Below are 22,996 nucleotides of genomic sequence, written 5' to 3'. Positions count from 1 at the left end.
ACATGTTAAAAAACTTACCTTGTTCTGCTACTGCAGGGCAAAGAATCGAACGACGTGTGGACGAGATAATCAGCTGGTCAGGCCCTAAAAAGCCTCCAATGACTCCCATATGCTGTGATGAGCCAGTTTCATTTATCCAGCCAGTGTTCTGCAATCCCAAGAGAAAGACAAATGCTGCTGCCGTTGAAAGGAATTTCAATCAGAAAATCCAAGAACAAGATGACATGGATAACAGCAAAAGGAAGCGGGATACCACAACATCAACAGATGATGATGAGGATATTATGTGTTGGTCAGGTCCACCAAAAAAACCCCGTTCACCAATAAAGTGCACTGAGGAGATATTTGCTAGTAATGCAACGTTCCGTCAGCCACGAAAACGGCAATCTACAAGTACATCTACAACAAACACAGCTGGAAGCAACGATGTGAACAGGGACAGTGGCCAAAAGTCGTCTTCTAGCAGTGATGCTTCTGAACAGCAACGCAGTTATGGGGATGGTCAAAGTGACAGCATACACCAAGATCGTCGAGGCACTCAATCAAGTCATATGCCGCCTCGAGATCCACTCGCCATGTACCAAAAGTCACACCGCCATGCCCCATAGTACCGAGATGATAGAGCCACCCCGCAGCTGCGAACATACACACACGTAAGTTCAATTTATATATTGCTGATAAAAATTTCACTCTTACACACACATTTATTTAGACAAATTTGCATGGAAGTTCACATGCTATATCTTTAGAAAAAACAGTTGATATGATTTGGAAAGATCGTGAACCCTATATCCATGATAAAAGTTCAGCTGATTTTTAGGAAGTTCACATGCTCAGTTTATTATATGAAATGTGTAGTTGATATGTTCTCGATATTCATGTGCAACAGTTTTCCTGTGAAAAAAAGTTCAGATGACTTTAAGAAGTCCATGTTCTTATTTTTTATTAAATTTTAGGAAGTTCACTTGACCTATTCCCTGAAGTTAACATACAAATAAAATATGTAAAAAATAAATAAAAAATAATGCAATAACAAAACCGTGGCAATTTGCAGGCTGCAGATCTTGATCCGGACCTGATACCATCCATTGGTCAAGAATTTAGCACATTCAAAGACGCATATGTATTTTACAATACATATGCAAAGCACACAGGGTTTGGGATAAGGAAAGGACAGCACAACAAGAGCAGGCGTTACTTGAGATGTGTACGAGAAGGTACACACCGCCAAAGTGTCAACGAGGAAGACCGACAGCGTGACAAGATGACCAAAAGAACTGGGTGCAAGGCCTTTATGAGATTGAAAGAGAGGAGTGATGGTACCTGCATTGTCAAGGACATTACACTTCAGCACAACCATACCCTGCTGTTAAGCCCATCAATGCTAGTTTTCATGCGTTCTCACAAAAAGGTGGATCCAACATTGAAGGGGTTGGTAAAAGACCTTCAGTTCAGCAATATAAAACATGTAAACATAATGGGCCTGCTTACAAGGCTGCATGGTGGCCGTGATAAGATTGGCTGCCACAACAGAGACATACTAAACATGTAAGTACTCCCCCCCCCCCTCCCACCCCCCTCCTTTATATATAAAATGAAAACTTACATGAAAAACAGGGGAAAGAAAAAAGCAAAACAAAAAAAGAAAAATAACAACAAATTTCTTTTTGCAGGAAAGCAGAAAACACGAGGAAGGAGTCCATGAATGAGGTGCAGAATATGTTCAAATTCTTTGAAGACATGAAGAAGGAGAATGAAAATTTCTTCTATGACTACAAGGTTGATGACGAAAACAGACTGGAAAATGTTTTCTGGTCTAATTCTAGATCGAGGGCAGCATATGCAGATTTTGGAGATTGCATAACTTTCGATACTACTTACAAGTCGAACAAGCCCCACCTGCCCCTTGCGTGTTGTCGGCGTAAACAACCACTTGCAGTCAACAATCTTTGGTGTTGCGTTGATGGGAAACGAGTCAGAGGAGTCCTTCAAATGGGTATTCAGCAGATTCCTTGAATGCATGGGCGGTAAACAACCAATCTGCATACTTACAGGTTTGCAGAAAAATCAGAATCTATACTCCTGTTTGTACCTTCAGTTGTAGTTCATAACAAAAACACACAGAAGTTCAGATGTTTACACCCCTGCAACACGAAAAAATAAAAGATATTTAATTTGTCAAGTTCACCTTTGTTTTGTTTTTTGTGAAGTTTGCTTGCATTATACCCGATGTGTTTTTTCCTAATAATTGTTCAGATCAATGCCCAAAGCAATGGCAAAAGCAATACCTAAAATTTTCAAACGGACTCTACATAAGTTCCTCAGTAGATGGCACATAATGAACAAGCATAAGGACCCGCTGAAGAAGCTTTATAAACTATTCCCTGACTTGAAGGATAAGCTGACTGCAATTTTGAACCATCCCCTAATGCCATCTGAGTTTGAAGATGCGTGGAAGGCTTTGATTGAAGAGTACAATCTGCATGATATAAATGTCATGATTAACTTATGGGCTGAAAGGAAATTGTGGATATCACCATCGGAAGGAAGTTTTACGTGCACGCATGACTTCAACACAGAGAAGCGAGAGCATGAACTTTGTGCTTTGAAAAGGGGTTTTGTCACCGAACGAGACAACCTACACATTTTTGCTAAGCAAGTTAACAATCGCATACAGTGCAAGGCATGAAGCGAGAGAATGCAGAGGCAAATGCATCAACGGTGAGTGATCGATTTCCTTTTTTATGTTAATGAAAAAAAATATGCTTCAATAATTTGGAAACACATAGGATGAGAACATAAAAAAAAGGAAAAAGACTATGCAGATGTTATGGAAGTTCACAACTGTTTGGTCGGGGGTTCTTACGTACACAAAAAAGTGTCATCTGTTTTCGAGAAAAAAAAGTATGCACATGTTATGGAAGTTCACATCTGTTTAGTTCTGGGGTTCATATATATATATAAAAGTTATCTTATGTTTCATGTTCAAAAAGCAAATGACTTTTCCACCGACAAAAATCAAAAATGCAGGGCTCAAGGAAAACAGTCACCAGGTATGGCTTCGAGGCACAGGTGATGGATAAGTACACACGGGCAGTGTACTCAGTTTTCCGGGAGCGGCAATATCACAGCACAGCTTTCCGCATTAAGACTTCCCAGGATAATCCCAACATTTACCTTGTGCATCACTACAATCAGAGTAAAGAATTCGCTTGGTCAAGACATGAGTTCAGAGTGCTAGCAGATGAAGTTGAAGGCCGCTATGAATGCGAATGTAAACTGTGGGAACATACAGGTAAAAAAAAAAAGCCTCTTTCATCAATTGCTTTTGGTTGTATTACACTACAGATGCATATAAAAAAAGTAATCGTTGACACGAAAAAATAAAAAAATTAACCGAGCTAATGTTAACTTTATGCACACACAGGGTTGTTCTGCCACCATGTCATAGCTGTCTTTGAGCACCTACGCCTGGATGAGATACCAAGCAAGTATATACTCCAGAGATACACCAAAGATGCAGTGACAAACCCTGATTACAACCGCAGAGACTACAGGACAACAACGAGACGATGGGACTTCAATTGAATACAGCATTTAACAATCCTTTACAGTGAAGCAGTTAAAATTATAAACAAAGGATGCACTTCGGAAGCAAAATTCCAAATAGCATTATCTGCCTTCAGAGATGCCAATACAAACCTGGACAATGAGGATGCAGAGCTGGAGAATAATGAGGATGCAGAGATGGAGAATAATGAGGATGCAGAGATGGAGAACAATGAGCAGTCATCGAACCAAGAAAACACAACACGAGAAACTAGCGAGCACAACGACATTCCTCAGACTGAGGACAATGATCCATATGCAGATATACAGCCTCCACTACTTGCAATAACAAAAGGAAGCAAGACTACAGATGCTGCAAGGAGGAATGGAAAATGCAAACCCCCTGCACCTGCCCGTCCGGAACCAGAACTAGATGAATACGGGAGACCGAAAGGTACAAGATTATGCGGAACATGCAATAAAATTAATGGCCACAATTCCAGAACCTGCAAGGCAAGGCAGCTGGCTAAAACACTCTTGGAAACACATAAGAAGGTGTATGGGCCTACACATCTTCAGCAAATATCAAGGTCCGCATAAGAAACTTGCTTGCTCGCCAAAGACATTCCGAGAGAATGATGAAGAGGAAAAACTGGACACAGATGAGGGTGAATGCTTCGAAGATGAGACGGATGATGAAGAATATGAGCAAGAAGATGAGGATGAAGATATCACTGAGCAAGAAGATACACAGAAAACACCAGATGTGGAGAGCAAACTGCAAAACTTAAATAAAACGGGAGGACAAAGAAAATGCAGCGTGTGCAACCTAAGGCTAGGACACTACGCGTCAACATGCCCCAACAGGGAAAAGATACTACAACAACAGATTGTTGAACGACAAAGAAGTGATGGTGCAACAATGAAACCAAAAGGGGTGAAAGCTTGTGGTACATGCAATAAGATAAGGGGACACAACTCTAGAACTTGCGCAAGAAGGCAGCTTGAGGAACAGCTATTACACCTGCAGTCAACAGAAAATGATAGCAACACAATGGAAGATAGAAGCAATGAGAAGAACAAGGAGAAAACACAAACTACACCAGCACCTATAAGAAGGAGTACCAGGAAGAGGTAGTCACAAAAAAGGAAAAAAAATAGAATAGTTCATACTGAAAACAAATATGTAGTTGGTTACATTGTGTAGAATAAATATACTGCTGAAGTTCACTATTTGTTCATGCTACTGCTGATCCAAAATGTAAAGAACAGGAATTTTCATAAAAATCATTTATTTTAAACCTCTACACAGGATGTTGTGAGAATAAATATATCGTAATTCAACTGCTAGACAGTTGTTCACGTAAAATGTTGATTAAAAAAAAACAGCAGGAAGTTCACAGCCGATTATCCGCGAAGTTCACTATGTATGATGGTGTGAAAAAAAAGTTCGTATAAAAATTAAACAGGAACACACATGCAAGAAAAAAAGGGAGATCAGATATCAACAGCTGCGAAGTTCTCACATACTATTCATACGTGAATGGTACTGAATTGTTAAAAAAATGAACAGACAACATATAGGATTGCAAAAAACAGTAAAATAGGGACATCTTCATTGTATTATAAAAATGAATAAAAGGGAAGGGAAACACAAAGTAAAAGAGAAAATTATGACTGCGAAGTTCAGATCTAGCCAACTAAGGAGTTCTCTTAAACATAAAACCTAAAAAAAGAAAAAATGTAGGGGAAATTAAACGATTACAATCTGATCATAGAAAAAATAAAAATAAAAATGTCCCTACAAAACTAAAATCTTCACCAATCCCTGCCACGCTTCTTCTCGGGATGTTTGAATAAGGAGAAGAAGCCCCTCTCAAACAAATCCAGCCTTCGATAAACCTCGTAGGTTGCATATGCATCCCGTGCAGCATATTCCAAATGCTTAGGCGGTAGAGGCGGCGGATTAGCCCACATCCTGTGCTCTGCCCTTCCAAAACCATCCTTCATCTCAAAATAGATTGGATCTATAATAGCTCCAGCAACATCCTTCAGGCCTTGAAGTTTCTTCTTTTTGTCCGGATCTCTCCATATTTCCTGGATATCCTTCAGATTATGAACATAGAGATTTGAACGTGAGAGAACTTTGCAGTCTTCTGTGGTGCAAAAACCAGCAAAAATGTACCTAAAGCCATGAAGAAACTCAACCAAACTTTCACTCCTCTCATCAGCATGGCATATGTGGTACACAAGAACATCGGTGCCAACACATAGCTGGATCACAGCAGCTTTCTTCGGATTGAAATAGGTACCACTGAGTTTGTCATACTCAACATCAAGACCAACAATCTTCCTAGCAGAATAATCGAGGGAACCTTCAGCATTGGTGATCCACTCCTCAACACTAGCTGCTGAATTCGTGTACAGAACCTTCATAGTGGTTGTGCCATGGCAGGGGAATGTGTACTCGTGGGAAAAAGGAGCGTTTGCCATGCAAAATCGGTGGACAGAAGAAAAGAAAGAAGAAGCAATTGGTAATTCACGTGCACCGAGCCAGAAAAAGAAAAGACCTGTATTTATAGATTGAGATGTAACAAACACGTCGTGATCCACGAATTCAGGAAACAACAAGGATATAACCAAAACAAATAAATCGAACAGCCGATGGAGATAACAAGCAAACAAAAATTCTGCGGGATAACAGAAACAAAAATGACCTTATCCGCGTAATTCAACTGCTAGGCAGTTTTTCACGTAAAAATGTTGATTAAAAAAAACAGCAGGAAGTTCACAGCCGATTATCCGCGAAGTTCACTATGTATGACGGTGTGAAAAAAAAGTTCGTATAAAAATTAAACAGGAACACACATGCAAGAAAAAAGGAGTTCAGATATCAACAGCTGCGAAGTTCTCACATACTATTCATACGTGAAAGGTACTGAATTGTTAAAAAAATGAACAGACAACATATAGGATTGCAAAAACAGTAAAATAGGGACATCTTCATTGTATTATAAAATGAATAAAAGGGAAGGGAAACACAAAGTAAAAAGAGAAAATTATGACTGCGAAGTTCAGATCTAACCAACTAAGGAGTTCTCTTAAACATAAAACCTAAAAGAAAGTGTAGGTAAATTAAACGATTACAATCTGATCATAGAAAAAATAAAAATAAAAATGTCCCTACAAAACTAAAATCTTCACCAATCCCTGCCACGCTTCTTCTCGGGATGTTTGAATAAGGAGAAGAAGCCCCTCTCAAACACATCCAGCCTCCGAAAAACCTCATACGTGGCATATGCATCCCGTGCAGCATATTCCAAATGCTTAGGCGGTAGAGGCGGCGGATCAGCCCACATCCTGTGCTCTGCCCTTCCAAAACCATCCTTCATCTCAAAATAGATTGGATCTATAATAGCTCCAGCAACATCCTTCAAACCTTGAGTTCTCTTCCTATTGTCCGGATCTCTCCATATTGCCTGGATATCCTTCACATTATGAACATAGTACTTTGAACGTGACAGAATGGTGCGGTCTTCTGCGACGCAAAACCCAGCAAAAGTGTACCTATAGCCATAAAAGAAATCATACAACTTTTCACTCCTCTCATCAGCATGGCATATGTGGTACACAAGAACATCAGTGCCAACACATAGCTGGATCACAGCTCCTTTCGCCGGATTGAAATAGGTTCCACTGAGTTTATCATACTCAACATCAAGACCAACAATCTTCCTAGCAGAAGAATCTAGGGAAGCTTCAGCATTGGTGAGCCACTCCTCAACACTAGCTGCTGCGTTTGTGTACAGGACCTTCATAGTGGTTGTGCCATGGCAGGGGAATGTGTACTCGTGGGAAAAAGGAGGGTTTGCCATGCAATCGGTGAAACAGAGAAAACGCACAGAAAAAGAAAAAGGAAAGGGAGAAGAATCGGTGATTGATATGCACCGAAACACAGAGGGAAAAAGACATGTATTTATAGTTCCAGAAATGTAACAGGAGACGTCGTGATCCACAAATTCAGGGAACAAACCAATACATATCCAATAAAACAAAACAGAAACAGCCGAGAGATAACCACAAAAAAACAAAAAAATCCTGCGGGATAACAAACAAAAAAGGATCTTATCCGGGGCCAGTTGTGAGCTCACGTGCAAGCACAAAACAAAAAAGCATAAAAAGACTACAAAGAAGTTCACGTGATAACAGTGCAGACGTTCGCACAGAGTAAAAACACTGAAAAAATAAAAAGCTGTTCCACACCAACCAACCACCCCCCACCCACCAAACCACGCCCAACCCACTAAAAACCACCACTCGGCGCAAAAAAAAAGTCAACCACTGCCTGGTGTTCCGCCGGAAGAAACATCCCACGGAGAAGGAGTCGAAGGAAGAGCAAAGGGAGAACAAAGAACAGAGAAAAAGAAGAAGAAGAAGAGAATTCTAGCAAGATCTACAGAAAAGTAATCCAGCATCAGAAAAGCGAAGGGATTACCTAACAAAAAGAAGGTGCGTCTAACCCATCCCCATCCCATCTACTCATTGAATCGCCGTGGATCTTCCTCTCTTTCATCCTTCATGGCCGTGGTTTTGAATCTAGACTAGTATAAAAAACAAGATCTAACAACTTAACAAAATAAATACCTTAGAGATTACTTAAAAAATGGTTTGCATACGATAGATCTATCAAAAAAATCAAATAAAAACATGTTAGGCAGAGGGTGGGGGGGGGGTGGAATAGACACTAATGAACAAGAAGAGGAGTTCAGATAAGAACTCCCGAGAAGCTCACTTGTGAAAATAAATGGAAAACAATATACAAAAACTAAAATAAGTTGGAGGGTTTTAAAATCTACAAACATGTATCCAGCCGGCATTAGTATACTGTGATTGGGAAACTTAAAAAATATATAATAAAAGAAGTTGGAGTTTAAAATGTAGACAACACAAAATGCAGACTAGAAGTGGAAGTTCAGTTCAAAAAAGTGATGAGGTCCTGTTAGTACAAAAAATGTTTTATGCTGGAATATTGTGACAGGAATGGCTGCTGGTCCATCGTACGTCATCCTCAGCGACAGCGAAAGCGATGAAGAGACCTGTAAAAGAGGTAAAAAAAGATAGAAATGCTTTCAAAAATACTTTATGGAACTAAAAATGTGCTTATTTTTTATGCAGGTCCAACTATTCATGGATTTGAAATCTTTGACAAGCACTGTCACTTCGGAAATGAAGTTGAAATGACCAAGGAAAATCTGGATCATCTCAAAAGGCAAGTACTTGACTACAAGCCAACAATCCCATATTATGTATGCAAGATGGGGAAGACAACGAACAACATCACGAGAGGCAAAATGGTAATACCAAAGACGCCAACTTACAAAACTTTATTTTCGTACACTAACTGTATTACATATGATGTTTTGGCTGAACCAACATGTATTACTAACTTTATTACAGTCTTCCGATATTTAAATGTTTACTGAAGTCCAGATAAAAGAAACTGTGAAGTTCACTTACAGAATACACTGAACATGGATATGATATTCACTTTCATGTGTTTTCATGCAGACTTTCGATAAGGAATACACTGAAGAACACCTAAAGAATTATCTAACGGAGCCAACAACAATTCCAATAACCTCCAACACAAATGCCTGGGTTGGTACACGGGTAAGGATAAACAAAATTGCAACTGGAAATGCAGTGATGACAACAAATTGGCCAGATGTAGTCATGGGTGCAGAAATAAAAGATGGAGATATCTGCATGTTCTGCTTCTACGACGGAACAAGAGAACTCGGCTGCTTCGTGACATGTCTTAGCAACTGAGTCTGAAAAACTTACTATGAAAATAAAATTATGTACCAGTTTACTTTATTGAACCTTATGTTTTGTATCAGCACCCCGAGAACAAATTATGGTTGTGTTTCAGTATTGTTGATGTAATAAGAATGCTTATGAAGAAGTTCACATAGAGTGAGTACGAAGTTCGCTTATAAATGAAAAAAAGATTAGCAAGTTTATGTTCACAGAAGTTCCTACATGAAAAATCATTTCTGAATATACGGGAATAAAAAATAGTACAGTTTGCATTGGGAAAAACGAATGGATATGGGAATACTTTTACACTGTGATGACAGAGAAGTTCACTAATAACAAAAAAAAAACAGCACATATTTTGTACAGCTTGCTGTTTTGAAAAAAGAAAGACCATATCCTCACTAATTACATCTGTATCCTGAATTCAATCACATAATGAGAAGTTCAGTTCAATAAAACAACAAAAATAAAAATGTTGAATATCCTATCAACTACTAATTGCGAAGAAATTGAATCAGATCATCATCATGCAGATCCCAATGATCGCTGGGTTGTCTACGAACCTAGACCAATAAGCAGCATGAGATCTTTCAACATACTAGGCCACTGCTCCGCCAGAATTTCATTCTTGGGATGAAATAGGAGCTGATACATGTACTCAGCTTTCCAATCCTCAACACGCCGCTGGTAGACAATCAGGAATGCAAAAAAAATCATATGAAAAACAGTAAAAAATAAGACAAAAAAGCTATACAGCGAAAAAAACACAGCACTACACTTACATCCTGGTTTTTTATATTATCAGCAATCTTATCACCACCGTATGTAGCACAAATTCTTAGAGCATAGAAGCCACACTCATTAGCACCTTGTGCCGGAGTCTTTGGATATGAACACCTGTCAGCAACAACATCCCACTGTATATTACCATTATATTTGTTAAATTCTGCAACACCATACACCTGTTTTAACAAGGCCACCATCCTATTAATCTGCAAAAACAAAAAAAACAAAAAGTGAATGGTTTCAGCAGTTTAAAAACAAAAAAGGAAGAAAAAGCTGGGAAGTTCACATAGTACTGATATATCAGTTCACACACACTACATATAGTTTTAGCAGTTTAAAAAACATATAAAAAGCTGGGAAGTTCACAGTGTACTAACATATCAAATTAACACACACAGTCAGATGGTTTCAGCAGTTTAAATAAATATAAAAAATAGCTAGGAAGTTCATATTGTAAAAACATATCAGTACAGACAAAAAAGTTTGAATGGTTGCAGTAGTACACATAAAAAGAAAAAAGCTGGGAAGTTCACATTATATTAACAAATGAGTTCACATAAAAAAAGTAAAAATGATAGCAGTGAAAAAGTAAATAAAATAAAAAATGAAAAGAAAATCACGTACAATCTCAACACGATCCTCATGGTGCCGACTCCTTGAAGTATGTGCCAGACCAGTATACCTCCTAGTGTCAAGGATGTCCAACGTACCAGTGTACTTGTTCATAACATAAACAGAGTGATGATCATCCATGAAATGAGGGATGATGATCTGTTCAGCAACAACCGAAATTAACAAAAAGGAAGTACGCACGTGAAAACAAAAAAAAAAAAACAAAGGGAGTTCACTACAGCAAATATGAAGAGGTTCAGATTAAAAAGCATACCAACTTTGCTTTCAGCAAATTTTCATTAGGCCGAACATAACGCTTGAACATTTTAGCAGCAGACCTCACATCAAAAGGTTGTCTCGGTAATGGATTACCATTGCTGTCCCTTAGCTTGAATGGCGCAAAATCAAGCAAGTACTGCACAAAACACACAAAAGGAAAAACACAACCAAAAAAAAGGAAAACTATACAAAGTAAGTATATGCATACAAAGGTATATCTGAAAAAATTAATTTTCAATGTTTGAAAAAACCTACAGGGATAGTATGAGGTGACATCAAAACACGAGAGCCAGATTGAAAAATATATTTCATCCCTGGATCATCCTTCCAGTAACTGATGATATGATCCATCATGTCGGATTCCAACATTTCACAGCGGCCAAACAGTTTATACATGTACTTGGCATCAACTAAAACAGGATCATCAAAATCATTGCAGAACTTCACCAGGGGGACACTGCACACACATTAAAAAAGAGAAAATATATATATATAAGACTAGGGAAGTTCACTTAGCATATAAAAAAATAAAAAGACCTAGAGAAGTTCACTCAGCACAGTATATGAAGTTCATATGCCACAAAAAAAAACTAACTAAGTAGTAAACGAAAAACATACCTTCCATGAGCTTTGATGTACTCCTTGCTTAGAATTAACTCCATCATCTGCTTGGCCTTGGATAAATGAGGAAACACATATGGTACAAAGTTTGGGACTTCTTCCCTGAACTTATTGGACAATTTAGTAGGCCTTTTATTCGAAAGAACCAGATTTTTAGCACTAGACTGCTCGGGCTTCGAGTTTCAAAATCATCACCGCTAGTCGGAGAACAGCGCCGAACATCCTTTGTAATGGGCTTCGCGATGAAGCTTCTTACCAAGCTGAGTGACAAAGTCATCGAATCATCATCGTCGTCGAGCAAAACTACATCAGCCTTCCCCTTCTCTGCAGTGTCGTGAACCTTATTCCTAGAAGATTTTACGGTATTGGAATGCAGCCTCTGGATAATCTTCTTTGACTTGCTTACAAGACTATCAAAATTCTCTTCGGGGATAATCTGAACTTCGGTGTGAATGATCGAGTCTCGAAAAGTGAGAAATTATCTTCCTCGATACCAAGAGATGGACCTGCATGAAAAGAATACAAAACCAGGAAGTTCACTTCTGAATCAAAAAACAAAAAAGAAACAAAAACAGTGCAGTCCAAAAAAAACATGTGTTATAGAGCATAGCCAGCGATATATTTTGCGAAAAAGTAAAAATCATACCAGGATCAACACCTAAAACATCTTTCGTGTCGATATTGAAATCTCCACCTGTCACCAGCTATATAACATGGTCATCCTGTTGTTTAGAATATCTTTTTGACTGAACAAGCACATGCTTTCCCCATCATAAGACTGGAGGATCTGTAGCATGAAGAACCCGCAATCATGGCTGCAAAAAAAAAAACACACAACAAAGAATAAGAATAAGAAGAAAACAATTGTATTAATTAAAAAAAAACCCTGTAGTCAATGTATACAGAATAAAGAGCAAAACAAGAGAAAGGGGAAAAAAACGCTTACGCAGTTGCCTGTCTTGGAGAATTAACATAGTGAAGCTTGAAGTGGTCGATGGATTTTGGATGAAAATGATCACCCTTTGAATTCCCTGCTAACGACCATAACTTCTTGATACCAGATGCCATTGTATGTAACAGCTTCTTACCATCTGGATCATTTATATCGCGTAACGAATCAAGCAATTCAAAACGCTCTTTCTCAAGGTTCAAAGCAACAACACAGAAGTGACCAGGAACGTGTGGTGCACATGGATCAGGAGGATCAAAACATCCAAAAAGAATCTGCCATTAAAATGATAAAAATAAAAAAGGACAGGTTAGAAGTATGAAAGGTAGACTATTTCCCCAAATAAGAAATCACATTTAACTTTACTACTGAGTTATTTTAGTAACATGTACAACAGGGGAGGGAAAAAAGGTAGGAAGTCCACATGCCATAATTAGTGAAGTTCAGATGTATAGAAAAGAAGAAAAAAGACAACAAACAACATTACCACTTTCTTGTGGTCCAAACGTTCCGGAGCATCGACGCTGAAAATATTACGAACAAGCCGAGAACTCAGATTTCTTTCAAATATCTGCCTCTGCAAACATGACAATGAAACACAAAGAAGGTTAAAAACATAAAGGAGGAAAAAAATAAGCACCTACATTAACAAAAAAAAACTAAAAAATGATAAAAAGAACGGAGAAATAACTTACAGAACAATTGTATGGCACCACCATTTTATCAGAATTCTTGTACTTCTGACCAAGCAAGTATGTTCCAACAGAAACAGTTAGAGAACAAAGAAACCCGTTGGGTTTAAAAGCTTCAGCAATTTGTCCGATCGTGCAATCACATTGATCATTCATGAAAAGGGTCTTCTTACTGCAGAAAAAAACACAAAAATTAGAGGACAAAACAAAAATTTAATAAAAAAATAAAAAACAAAACAACAAAAAAAGAAAAAAGCCTAAAAAACAGATAGAACCTTCTTATGGGATCTTTCCTCAACTTGCAAACGCTTTCATATACTTCTTTGATTTTAATCATCATAGGTTGAAGAGACAGTGGAGGCGTCGAACATAAACTCGAGTCTGCAAAAAATAAGGAAACACAGACAAAAATGTAAGAACAAAAAAGGAAGTTCAGATGATGATATTCCAGAAGTTCACATATTCAAGAACGTGGTGCAGAAACTGGAATGTCCAGAAGACCCACAGTTCATCAATGAAGGCTACCATCAAAAAAATACACACACACGATATCGCTCCCCCCCGGTCAGTCATATACATGCAGAAAATGAAAACTACGACATGAACTCATGCCGCATTACATAGCATTAGGAAGTGTCTTACATGGAACATGATGCCAAACAGCGAAAAACAAAATACATATACAAAAGCACCCCACCACACCCCTCCCCCCATAAAAAACCAAAAAAAAAAGGGAAAAAGGTTTTAGATAGAGATATATGAGGAGTAAACATAAAGAATAAAAAGGCGGGCTAGCATTAGGGGAGGGTGTGTGGGGTAGGAGAACTGTATGTTCCCCATTCAGATATCCTTGCCTAAGTCTTGCGGGGATTCTTCAATAGAAGCGCTCAAGTCATCTGTTGATTCTTCAAAGAATGAGCTCGACTGCTCAATCGAATCAGATGCATCGCGTCCATGGTTATCTCCAGCCTGAAACTCATTATTGTCATCATCATCAGCACCAGTGCTGCGCTCTATATTGGCTTCAGTACCCGGCAGTTCTCCCCGTGCAGCAGCAACACCTACTTCCTCACGACCATGCGCAACAACAGACTTACAATCCATAGCAGCTGGTAATACACCAACATCATCAGCAGCCTCAGCACATGTTTCGGAAACAACTGCACCAATGCCAGGTAGTTGGGCAGCATCCTTCGCATCATTTCCATCCTGACATGTTACAAGATCTTCAGGAATTGAGAAACCTTTTCCAGTAACTGCACAATCTTCAACATGGTGTTCAGCATCTTTGTCTCCATCAGAATGTGCAACTATCTCGGGAAATAAATTCCCCTTTCCAACAGAGTCTAACTCAGAATAATGATCAGCAACTTTGTCACCGGCACCACCAGAATTACCATCACTGTCATCTAAAGGAGGAGTTACAGGGGTTGCCGGATGTACAAAATTATGCTTGACATAATAACGATCAACAGATGAATTGTCATCACTGTCATCTGGAAGACCATCCTTCTCAACACACTTTTCATTTACCTACCAAACAAATAAAAAAACAGAAGTTCAGATGTAGAAGATGGAGTAGTCCATATACACACAAACAAAAAACAAAACAAAAGCCCAACTATAAAAAAAAATAAAAAATACCTCAGCTAAAGGAGGTGATTTATCAAAAACTGCATCTTCAACATGATCACCAGCAAAAGCTGGAGGACATTGAGGGGTTGGCGGACGAACAAACCCATCATTCACAGGTGCATGATCACCATCTCCTGAATTCTGAGGTGCATTTTCCTCAGCAATCCTAGCATCTTCCTGCAAAAAATAAGAGGATAACAAAAAAGAAAAAGGTAAGGAAGTTCACATGAAAAAACAAAGAAGTTCACATATGTGTAGTAACACAAAACAAGAGATAAAAAAGGAAGTTCACATAAAAAGGGATGGACATAAGTTCAAGAATGACTAATTATACCTCAGCTTCAGCAGCTGACTGACCAAGTCCTGCATCAACATCTTCAACAGAAGAAGAAATATTCTTCTGAACATTACTTTCAACACTATTATTGCCTGATACATTTGCACGGCTCTCAAACTGCTTGCACAAAGAGTCCTGATTCATACCAAAATCAAGAAAACCTGTGCGCATTAGAGACAAAGCCCCCCTCAAGCTATCAAGGAGCGATGTTTCACGCTTTGACTGCTCATCCAGTGCTTCAACACTGGGGAAATTACCATCAGCAAGCCGACCTTGAAATTGTTTCAGACGATCAGCTGTAGTCGGAATCGTACGAGAGAGATACTCAACTTTCTGCAACAGTGATCCAATCTGATCAATAACACCAGCAGAAGGCATCCCAGCACTAGTTGAAGCAGACTGGTGATTGTCTTTCGTCTTGACATTAGCAATTTGCGAAATTGGAATCTCGCAATGACCTCCAGCAGGATGTTCATTGGCATTACCAGCATCAGGCTCACTACGATGGGTGCCCTCATTAAGATTGACAATTAAATCTTCAACACGATACCGATATGAATAAGCAATTTGGTTGCGGCCTTTCCACTGCATTGTAATACAGGAGTTCACTTAGCAGATATTATGAAGTTCAGATGATACATAAAAAGTAAAAAAAAAATATACAAAACTATGTAAGTTCACTTGGATATAAAAAGTAAACCTCATATGCCACATAAAACATTAAAAAAAAGACATAAGGAAGTTCACATGCGACGTAGTATGAAGATCAGATGCCACATAAAAAAAGGGTTACAGTTTGAAAAAACTAACCACAATTCTGCCAAACTTGTACTTCATCAACTCTGGTCCACCATTCTTTTGAATGTCCATTTTGTAAATAGCCTTCAGAGGTTTCTCATGCAGAAAGTTTGCGCGAGGAGTTAGAGTATGCATGACAGAATGTGGTGGTAGAAAGATGCTGTCAAGATACATAACAGTGGGGATAACAGCACACCCTTCTAACCCAGCCTGAGGGATATCAGGGTCTTGATATTTAGTAGCAGCTCGTTTCAACTCATCAACAACAAGCTGGCAATAATCCATCTTTGCCATCTTATCATAATCCATGTTCACAAGCATTGCAGCTTCCCTACCGACACGGGTAGCTGAACCAGGACATATGAGCTTGCTAAAAAGAATGGCAAAGAAGACCTTAACAGCCAAATCTTCCTTCTCGGGGTCTTCAACAAGATCAGATAACAATTGACGCAGATCTTTAGGCTCAATACTAGCATTGCTTTCGAACCCAAGCTCTTGTTTCAAAAGAGCCAATGACTCGTCATGTCCAGATTCTGCAGGCAGTATAGGAGTATCGCCTCCTATAGGAAAACCAAACACCTGATGAACAGTGTCTCTATTAACCTCTAGAACTCTGCCAGATCCACAAGCCAACTTCATGGTAGAAGTGTCAATAGTCTTCATCAAATAACACATGAGAACACGTGATACGTTACCCTCCAGGACCCACTGAAAAACACAGCCAAAACCAGCTTGCTCAACCTTCAATCTGTGTTGCTGTTTTAACATTGCTGCAGCCGAACGAACTTCACCGAGAGAACAGCGAACAGTTTGCTGAAAACGTGTCTTCTCACCATCAAGATCTTCATCTGCCTTCCTCTTCCTAGCCATGGTTTTCTTTGTCGGCCTTTTCAGAACTTTCTTCGAATCACCTTCCAAAACAACAGGTTTAGAAGGACCTGGCTTCCTACCAACTTTCTTCCCCTGGTATAGAAAAAAAACATTTAAAAACCACAAAAAAATTAATGAGAAATAGGAAGTTCACACCAACATGAACACAGAAGTTCACACTACACTAACCTTGGCAGGAGCTTCAAAGTCTGATTCATCGCTAACCAATTCTGTACGACTCTTCTTAGCATTGCACTACATAAAATGAGATGCATAAAAAGGGAAGAGTTCAGATTCAATAAACAAAGAAGTTCACAGTGGAAGAATTATGTAAAAATGAAGAAACAAAAATAACCTTGCCAGCAGCAACACCATCTTCAGTGGAATCTGGGACATATGTCTCATCGACATCAATCTTACGTTTACGGCGACCCAGACGTGATTTCCCAGGAGATGAAACTCGTTCCGAAGCAACAGTGGGCTGGACAGTAGCAGCAACACGAGGGCTGCGCCGCACAGGATTTCTAGCCTGGACAGAAGCAGCAGATTTATTTAAAAAAAATAGAGAAGTTCACAATGGTACACATATGTAAAAGTGAACAAAAAAGGAATTTAACAGAATAAACAAAATAAGAACATAAAAAGAAATAAACCTTGTCAGCAGCAACATCTTCTTGAGTGGCACCTGGGGCGTATGTCTGATGCAAAGGATCTCTGGGCTGGGCAGCAGCAGCTTTCCCCAGAGGTGAATTCTCTTTTATCTTCCTGCAAACAACCCTTTCTTTCCTCACTTTAGGAGGAACATCATTGACAACAGCATTACCCTTAACAGACTTTGCTTTCGCAGGGTATTTCCGGTAATATGTAGTCAATTTCTCCTGGTGCTGAGCTAATTTAGCAGCTTGTCTCTCCTTTTCCTTCGCAAGCTGTTCTTCAACCATATAATCCTGAGTAACTATTTGAGTACCAGCCACAGACTGAGATTGAGTTTCTTCCATCACAGGTGTAGCTTCAACTGTTTCAGACTCAAGAACTTGCCGCAGAGGAGTATAATCAAAAACAGGGCTGCCCATGTTACCCTTCTCAACAGCAGGAGTCCTATCAAATGCTGGGGGATCTAAGAAACGCGGTAAACTGTCAGCAGAATATGCAGCAAAATCCTGGTTCAGCAAATCCAGAGATTCTCTTATAGTCTTGTCAGCTGCATAACACAAACAAATAACACAGAAAAAGAGTAAAAATGTAATCAAGAAAGCTTGTATGGATTGCAGGAAAAGGAAGTTCACTAGAAAATGTTAGTGAGGTTCACATATGTATGTTCCTAACCTGACTCATCGGCATCATCTGTCATATTAGAAGATAAATTCCCCAAACCAGAAAACACAGCATCACCAGAATCATCAACATGATCAAATACCTTCCCTAAAAAATACAAAAAAACAAACAAATTCAATGTCAGAAACATAGGAAAAAAATTCATGTTCAGACTTATACTTCCTATGTGCAGCAAAATGTTAATTTCATGATTCACTTTTTTTAAAAAACAGCCTGTACATGAAAAATAAACATTATACATAGGAAGAATGAACATAATTAATACAGTGAGTTCAATTAAATGACAAGTAGTTCATAACATGTGCTATACAGAAACACAGATAAAAAGATAGAAATCCTAAAATGGTGACCACGGGGAATTATAACACAGAAAAAAAGCCTACAGAAAAGCAAACCCTAGAACAAAAAAAAAATGGACCAGTCATAGGACAGAACAAAAACATGGATATTTCATTTTTGACAACGCAAGAATAAAGCATGAATTTATGGGTAGTAAAAATACAAATCCGAAAAACAAACCTCCACCACCATTCGAAGCATCCTTATCCATCACTCACAGAGAAATAAACAGAGGAACGGACTCCCAAACCAAAAATTGAAGCCGACCAGCCCGTCTGGGACGAACTAGAACCACCGCGAAGGAGAATCAGAGTAGCGCCGGAGTTCCAACCGCCGGCCGAACGGGGAAATATCGCCGGCAAACACCGAAGACGGCGAGGAAGAGCAAACTGCAGCGAACCTAGGGTTTAGACCAAAGGGGAAATGGTGGATTTCGAGTAGAACGAAGGAATATCAACAGGGGACGGGGGATAGCAAACGAATCGGGAGCAGCAGTTACCTAGAGCGCCGCCGCCATTGCAGAGAGGATGTAGCAGTTTCGGGATGTCCGCCTGCGAGTGGGGGAAGTGGGGAGTGCGAAGGAGAAGCCGCAGACAAGAGGAGTAAAAAGAGGAGTTGAGAAATAACTGCACCAGATTTATATTAAAAAAAAAAGGAGGCAACAATAAAAAAAAACACTGAAACGTTACCTTTGTCAGTAAGATATAAACAAACAGGAAGTTCACATTTAACTGCGACTGCGATTCACTTTGTCTAAAAAAAGAAAGAAAAAATATAGGATGGGAGGGTCACACCCGCACTGTCCCCACAACCATTACGAAGTTCACTTGAAAAAAACGTCAGGAGTTCACTCATCTTGAAAAAGGGTATTTGGGTATATTTTAAAAACATTAATTGATTCCCTAATATAGCGGGTAGGAGTTCCCCACCACAATTACGGAGTGCACTTCTGTAAACGCAAGGAGTTCACCAATCTTAAAAAAATGTATTACACTATATTTTAAACATTTATTAAAAAACCTTTTATTCATTTCCTAGTATGGGGGGGGGGGTCCCCCCCCCAACCCCCCCCTTTAATGGTACAAGAACAAAATAAATTAACACTGGTTAATTTATACATGGAGTTAAAGAAAAAGAATACCAAAAGTAAACTGACAGCAGTTCACGTAATAAAGTAACAGCAGTTCATTTTCAGATTTCAGATAAAAAAAGATAAAAACATGCGTATGAATGGAAAAACAATAATAGAAAAAATTGGATACTACATTAAAGGGAAGTTCACAACTTACAAACAGATATATACATACATGCTCGATGTGGATTTACATGTGAAATGGAGGCCACAACTTATCTGAAAGATGAAAATCAAACATGCAATTGACAAAGTTCATGCATTCCGGTAGTTCACATCATAAAATTAAAGAAGTTCATTTGTTATAATACCAACAAACATGCACTGCTGGTAATGAAAAACAGAGCAGAGACTTGTAAGCTACGAAAAAACCCACAGATAACAAGCATTATCTGGATTCTGTTACTACATCAAAGTGTAAAGCATGAACACCACCGCGTCATCACTGCATCATCTGAGGAAAAACATAACTACACAAGCATAGGCAAAAATACCGAACTAAGCAAAAGAACATAGATCTGTGAAAACAAAATTCGTGGATAAGGATCAAAGCAAAACCTATCAAAACAAAAATCCTACAGGGGAGAGAGACCCAATACCATTACCGAAGACAAACAAAGCGCGAGAATATAACGGCGGAGCCATCAACCTCGAGGATTTCACGTAGCAGAACGCCGAAGCTGTGCGACGGCCATCTGAAAAAACAAATCTGCAGATCAAGATAAAAAAGATAAGAGCAATGTCCGGATAGCATAGAAGAAACTGTGCCGCAGACATCAACGATCTGCGATGCACCAGTGGAGAACAAATTCGTCGATGGAGCGTCGGGCACGAGCACGGAGATGAGCCGCCACCGTCGCCGAACTTCTAAGAAACGCATCGAGTAAAAGGGAGGAGCTCGGGAGCGAGCAAGGGAGGAAATCGCCAGGGAGGAGCTCGGGAGCGAGCAGGGAGGAAAACGCCAGGGAAGACCTCGGGAGCGAGCAGGGAGGAAATCGCCATGGAAGAGCTCGGGAGCGAGCAGGGAGGGGTGGGGAGCGAGCACGGAGGAGGTGGGTAGCGAGCGGGAGGTGGGACACGTAACGGTTCGCTGTCTCGTAGGAAGTTCACACGCGCGCGGGAGCGGGACGCGAGCGGGACGTGGGACGAGAAAATATGAAGACTCACGGGAAGTTCGCATGCGATAAGTTAGGAAGTTCAGAAAGGGTTCGAGAATAGTTATTCTCGAACCGGTTCGAGAATAGCAGACCTATATATATATATATATATATATATATATATATATATATATATATATATATATATATATATATATATATCGACGCGGATTTGCTACCATGGTGGCTAGCTATGCACCTCCTCTTGGCCATTGGATATAGTGAGCAAAAAATTCAAGGGATGAAGATTCTTATGGCTGGCAATGGAATCAGCTAACGGCTGCTACAGCCCCGTTTGAAAACGTTAGATACTAGCTGGTGTGCTAGCTGTACCAAATACAGTGTAAGTGCAACATGCATTGTAGTACAGATGAAAATCCGTTCAAAATTACAATAGAACAACACCTTTTGAAGACGTTAGATGCTGGCTGGTTTGCTAGCTGTATCAAGGATAGTATACTTGCAACATACATTGTAGTACAGATGAAATTCCGTTCAAAATTACAGACTGTGCAGGTGCAGCGTAGGTATTGGCATATGCATATGATTTGTAATTTAATCTGCATAACTCATGCTACACAAGAAAACGCCTGCCATTGCACCTCAAACAAGATTCAAACGACCATACGAAGTGTAGCAACCTCGATAGCAAACAAGATTCAAACGACCATATGCAGACCATACCAAGTGTTGTTCTCGTCTCCAATTTTGATATGCTAAAATTACTGTATTTTAGGTAGAATTGCTTAGTTATTTGCGTTGGAAATGCGTTTGAAACAACTATGCTAAACCTGGCATTCGTTTTGTCATGCTAAATCTGCCTGTTGTTGCTAGCTGGAACAAAGAAATGGACACAGTAAGCATGAGCAAGTACTGTTGAAAGTACGTCTAGATCGTCCGTTCGACCTGACATTCATTTGAGACTGTCAAATGAAAGTAGCAGGATTTAAACCTCAAAGGCGAAACTGCATCTGAAATTGCTCACCAAGCTGGATCGACAAATGACATAGATAAAACAGTGATCATAAATATGGACCATGCAAATTGCAACTGAAAAAGACATTTTACTGAACGTTTCACCTGCCAGCGAAATAGGCAAAACAGTGATTCATGCATATGAACCATGCAAATTGCAACTGATAGCATATGAACACCACGTCCGCTGCTAGTTTCTGTGTTTGGCCATTCGAGGAAATAGAAAAGGATGCCATGGGACAAAATATGGAACTCGTCGTTTCATTTGGAAACGGCGCCGTCGAGTAGTGAGCGGCGCACGCTGTAGCCGTCCTGTATGCAAGTGCCCGAGCTCGCGGCGCGCGTCCATGTGGCCGAGCGACGCGCATCACGTACAGCACGGTGCCCGCGCGGAGGTCGCGGCATTGTCCTTGGTGCCACCGCTGCCCTTGAACTGTACGACGGCCACGGAGTAGAGCGCCTCCAACTGCCTACCAACCGCCGCCGCTGGCAGAGCCCCCCGCCCGCTCCAACCAGCCAGGGAGAGACCGCACACAAGGCTCGCGGAACCATCCGCCGCCTGGCCGGAGGACCTGAGGCCGTATGCCTCAAGAACGCCCCTGTTTTTCCTTGCAGGGGTGGTGGCGGGCATGGCGGCGACATTAGGTCAGGAGATGAGTACGTCAAGGGCATGCACGCGGCAAGGGGTGAGGCCGAGCTCCTCGCAACGGAGCACGGTGAGTTTTGTCCTTCCAAAGGTGGAGGAAGCGAGAGAGGAGTCGAGCTCGTCCCGAGCTTTCCGCGGTGGGCGGCTGCACACCGGAGCAGGACGAGCTTGTGTGTGCTGATGGTGTTGTAGCAGAACTTGGCGCATGCCTCGAAGGTCCCCGCGCTGCCGAGAAACCTCGAGCTCGACGATATCGCCGTCGCTGATGTAGCCAAAAATAGATAAGACCGTCGAACCTGCATATCATATGAACCTTAAAACTGATCATGCGAAGTGCATGCCATATAAACAACCATGGATAAGATTTGATGGTGGAATCGGTCTAGCTACTATTGTAATAGGAAATGTTGTGCAATTACTTTGGCGTCCCTTTTTACTTGTAAAGATGCAGAAACTTACATCCG

At 40.1% G+C, this 22,996-nt stretch overlaps 4 protein-coding genes and 1 long non-coding RNA gene across 5 annotated transcripts; 1 reads left to right on the top strand and 4 right to left on the bottom strand.

Moving 5' to 3' along the window:
* Positions 1-5,367: 5,367 nt before the first annotated feature.
* Positions 5,368-5,985, bottom strand: LOC127315512 (3'-5' exonuclease-like). Its single transcript, XM_051345995.2, has one exon. It carries the CDS (start codon positions 5,983-5,985, stop codon positions 5,368-5,370), a length of 618 nt encoding a protein of 205 aa, XP_051201955.2.
* A 764-nt stretch (positions 5,986-6,749) lies between these two features.
* On the bottom strand, positions 6,750-7,367 carry LOC139833877 (uncharacterized). Its single transcript, XM_071824241.1, has one exon. It carries the CDS (start codon positions 7,365-7,367, stop codon positions 6,750-6,752), a length of 618 nt encoding a protein of 205 aa, XP_071680342.1.
* A 1,217-nt stretch (positions 7,368-8,584) lies between these two features.
* On the top strand, positions 8,585-9,214 carry LOC139833229 (uncharacterized). Its single transcript, XR_011748610.1, has 3 exons — positions 8,585-8,656; positions 8,725-8,903; positions 9,118-9,214. It is a non-coding gene; the product is annotated as an uncharacterized lncRNA (long non-coding RNA).
* Positions 9,215-14,074: 4,860 nt separating this feature from the next.
* On the bottom strand, positions 14,075-15,871 carry LOC139833876 (uncharacterized). The gene is made up of 3 exons (XM_071824240.1): positions 15,278-15,871; positions 14,953-15,120; positions 14,075-14,841 (listed from the first exon to the last, which is right to left on the bottom strand). Exons 1-3 carry the CDS (start codon positions 15,869-15,871, stop codon positions 14,149-14,151), a joined length of 1,455 nt encoding a protein of 484 aa, XP_071680341.1. The 3' UTR covers positions 14,075-14,148.
* A 179-nt stretch (positions 15,872-16,050) lies between these two features.
* On the bottom strand, positions 16,051-22,517 carry LOC139833875 (uncharacterized). The gene is made up of 6 exons (XM_071824239.1): positions 22,262-22,517; positions 18,275-18,370; positions 17,602-18,149; positions 17,304-17,477; positions 17,138-17,203; positions 16,051-17,041 (listed from the first exon to the last, which is right to left on the bottom strand). The coding sequence occupies exons 1-6, from the start codon at positions 22,515-22,517 to the stop codon at positions 16,070-16,072; spliced, it is 2,112 nt and encodes a 703-aa protein (XP_071680340.1). The 3' UTR covers positions 16,051-16,069.
* Positions 22,518-22,996: the final 479 nt, after the last annotated feature.

This window comes from Lolium perenne, chromosome 7, assembly GCF_019359855.2.
Source record: "Lolium perenne isolate Kyuss_39 chromosome 7, Kyuss_2.0, whole genome shotgun sequence".
Classification (NCBI taxonomy): Eukaryota; Viridiplantae; Streptophyta; class Magnoliopsida; order Poales; family Poaceae; genus Lolium; species Lolium perenne.
The sequence above is the reverse complement of the archived record's forward strand: the minus strand, read 5'-3'. Positions and strand labels throughout refer to the sequence as shown.

Bases quoted from the DNA above. Each gene is read 5' to 3' on its own strand.
- LOC139833875 (XM_071824239.1), bottom strand. From the start codon at position 22,517: ATGCCCGCCACCACCCCTGCAAGGAAAAACAGGGGCGTTCTTGAGGCA. The intron at 18,371-22,261 runs GTACGTGATGCG...TGTATTTTTTAG, and splicing joins CTCCGCGCGGGCACCGTGCT to GGAAGGTATTTGATCATGTT. The intron at 18,150-18,274 runs GTTAGGAACATA...TGTGTTATGCAG, and splicing joins AGATGATGCCGATGAGTCAG to CTGACAAGACTATAAGAGAA.
- LOC139833877 (XM_071824241.1), bottom strand. From the start codon at position 7,367: ATGAAGGTCCTGTACACAAACGCAGCAGCTAGTGTTGAGGAGTGGCTC.
- LOC139833876 (XM_071824240.1), bottom strand. From the start codon at position 15,871: ATGCAGTGGAAAGGCCGCAACCAAATTGCTTATTCATATCGGTATCGT. The intron at 15,121-15,277 runs GTATAATTAGTC...TATTTTTTGCAG, and splicing joins AGTCAGCTGCTGAAGCTGAG to GAAGATGCTAGGATTGCTGA. The intron at 14,842-14,952 runs GTATTTTTTATT...TTTGTTTGGTAG, and splicing joins AATCACCTCCTTTAGCTGAG to GTAAATGAAAAGTGTGTTGA.
- LOC127315512 (XM_051345995.2), bottom strand. From the start codon at position 5,985: ATGAAGGTTCTGTACACGAATTCAGCAGCTAGTGTTGAGGAGTGGATC.